Genomic DNA, 1531 nt, shown 5'->3' with positions numbered 1-1531 from the left:
GCCAAGGGGCAGACGCATGCGCAACTTTCGGAAGGCATATTCCCACCTGAGCATCCAGTTCATGTCAGGCTTGCGACGGTACAGCGTCCGTACAGCACCATTGATGGCCCGGAGAAGTCACACGATGCGACGGTGTTGCGGCTGGCCAGGCGCGTCCACTTCAACACCACCGAGCCAGGCTGCCTCAAAGCGGATGCGCCGGAGAAGGACAAGAAGGTGCACACCATGAGGCTGGTACAGCAGTTCAGGGACTATGACTACCAGGTGTGGACGGACGGGTCTGTGGTGCTGGACGTCTCTTCAGTCGCAGGTGCCCTTGTGTACCCGAAAGAGAGGAAGCGGGAGAAGGTTGTGCTGGGAGCTGGGTCGCCAGCCTGCAGCTATCGCGCGGAATGTGTGTCGATGGAGGCGGGGTTAAAGAGGAACGCGGATTTCATGGAGCTAAGCAAGACGCATAGAACGAGAGTGCTGCCATTCAAGGATTTAATTTCGCTGCTGATGGCGCTGATTATTGGTCCTGTTGTGGTGGAGGACGCGATTCTAAGACGCATTTGGGACCTCATCTTGCGCATTGTGCGGCTTCGTGTGTCCGTCAACTTCCAGTTCGTGTTCTCGCACTGCAGGTTGCCGCACAATGAAGCAACTGAAAGGGCAGCCGAGTAGGGAAACGCAAAGCCGCACTTGCATCCGGTGTGGATCATTGAAATGGTGACGGGTGTGGAAAGGCAGGTCCAGAATGCGGTTTACAAGGTCTTCAAGGAGGGTCGGATGCCACGTACGCATCTTAGTGCGATACTCGATCACGTTCGGCCGGCACCGAAGCACACCAAGCCGGATCGTCTGGGCGAGCCTCTACTACCGCAGTTCAGAACAGGCACCTCAAAGCATTTCGGATGGCTACGCAGGGCGCTTACACACACAAGATGGACCAGCTTGGATGCAGATGGTGCAATGCACAGGAACCAGGCAGCAACGCATCAGGGCCGCCCCCGGCGGTGGAGTAAGCAGCGGACAATGTGAACTCACCTGTTCTTGGGATAGCAACCAGGAACAACGACACGATCATTTGCCCATTGTGCAGCGTGTTTTGCGCGCAGCGATAGAATGGCGTGGTGCACCTAGTGAAGATTCATGATCCGGAGAGGGATTGTGCATCAGCACTGACTAAAAAAGCTAAGCGTGCGAAGCAGACGCATACGAATGGGTGCAGATGTCACATGTGCGGTGATGTCTTTGACCGGCGTCGGCTGCTCGTGGAGCATATGGTACAGCACCCTCTGGATATAGTGCCAGCCGTTAAGAAACGTCCGAAAAGAGTCAGGGAGGAAGGTGTGGCCGATGATGGAAACGCGCTCAAGTTCCGCTGCTGTGCGAAGCGGTACACTGTAAACACCTGGCTGAAGAAGAACCCGGAAAAGCAGTTAACGCACGGTGCCATGGAGTCACGTGACGCGTCCGACAATGATGGCGAGGCAGAGCAGGAGGAGCAGGATATACAGGAATTTGTATGCTACAGGTGCCAACGCGTCCT

At 56.0% G+C, this 1531-nt stretch overlaps 1 protein-coding gene and 1 pseudogene across 2 annotated transcripts in view; both read left to right on the top strand.

The window, feature by feature from the left end:
- Window positions 1-225: 225 nt before the first annotated feature.
- TEOVI_000431600 (RNase H, putative) lies at window positions 226-663 on the top strand (the record flags this gene model as incomplete). Its single annotated transcript, XM_067227097.1, has 1 exon — window positions 226-663. The coding sequence occupies one exon, from the start codon at window positions 226-228 to the stop codon at window positions 661-663; it is 438 nt and encodes a 145-aa protein (XP_067083198.1).
- A 551-nt stretch (window positions 664-1214) lies between these two features.
- The window catches only part of TEOVI_000431500:pseudogene, a 773-nt pseudogene continuing 456 nt past the window's right edge, over window positions 1215-1531 (top strand). Inside the window, exon 1 of the mRNA in view lies at window positions 1215-1531. This exon is cut by the window's right edge and continues 52 nt beyond it. Within this exon, the coding sequence occupies window positions 1215-1531 (317 nt within the window).

The sequence above is a fragment of the Trypanosoma equiperdum genome, assembly GCF_001457755.1.
Source record: "Trypanosoma equiperdum strain OVI genome assembly, contig: ctg_894, whole genome shotgun sequence".
In the NCBI taxonomy this organism is placed as follows: Eukaryota; Euglenozoa; class Kinetoplastea; order Trypanosomatida; family Trypanosomatidae; genus Trypanosoma; species Trypanosoma equiperdum.
Note: the sequence above shows the minus strand (reverse complement) of the source record. Positions and strands in the feature narration are given on the sequence as shown.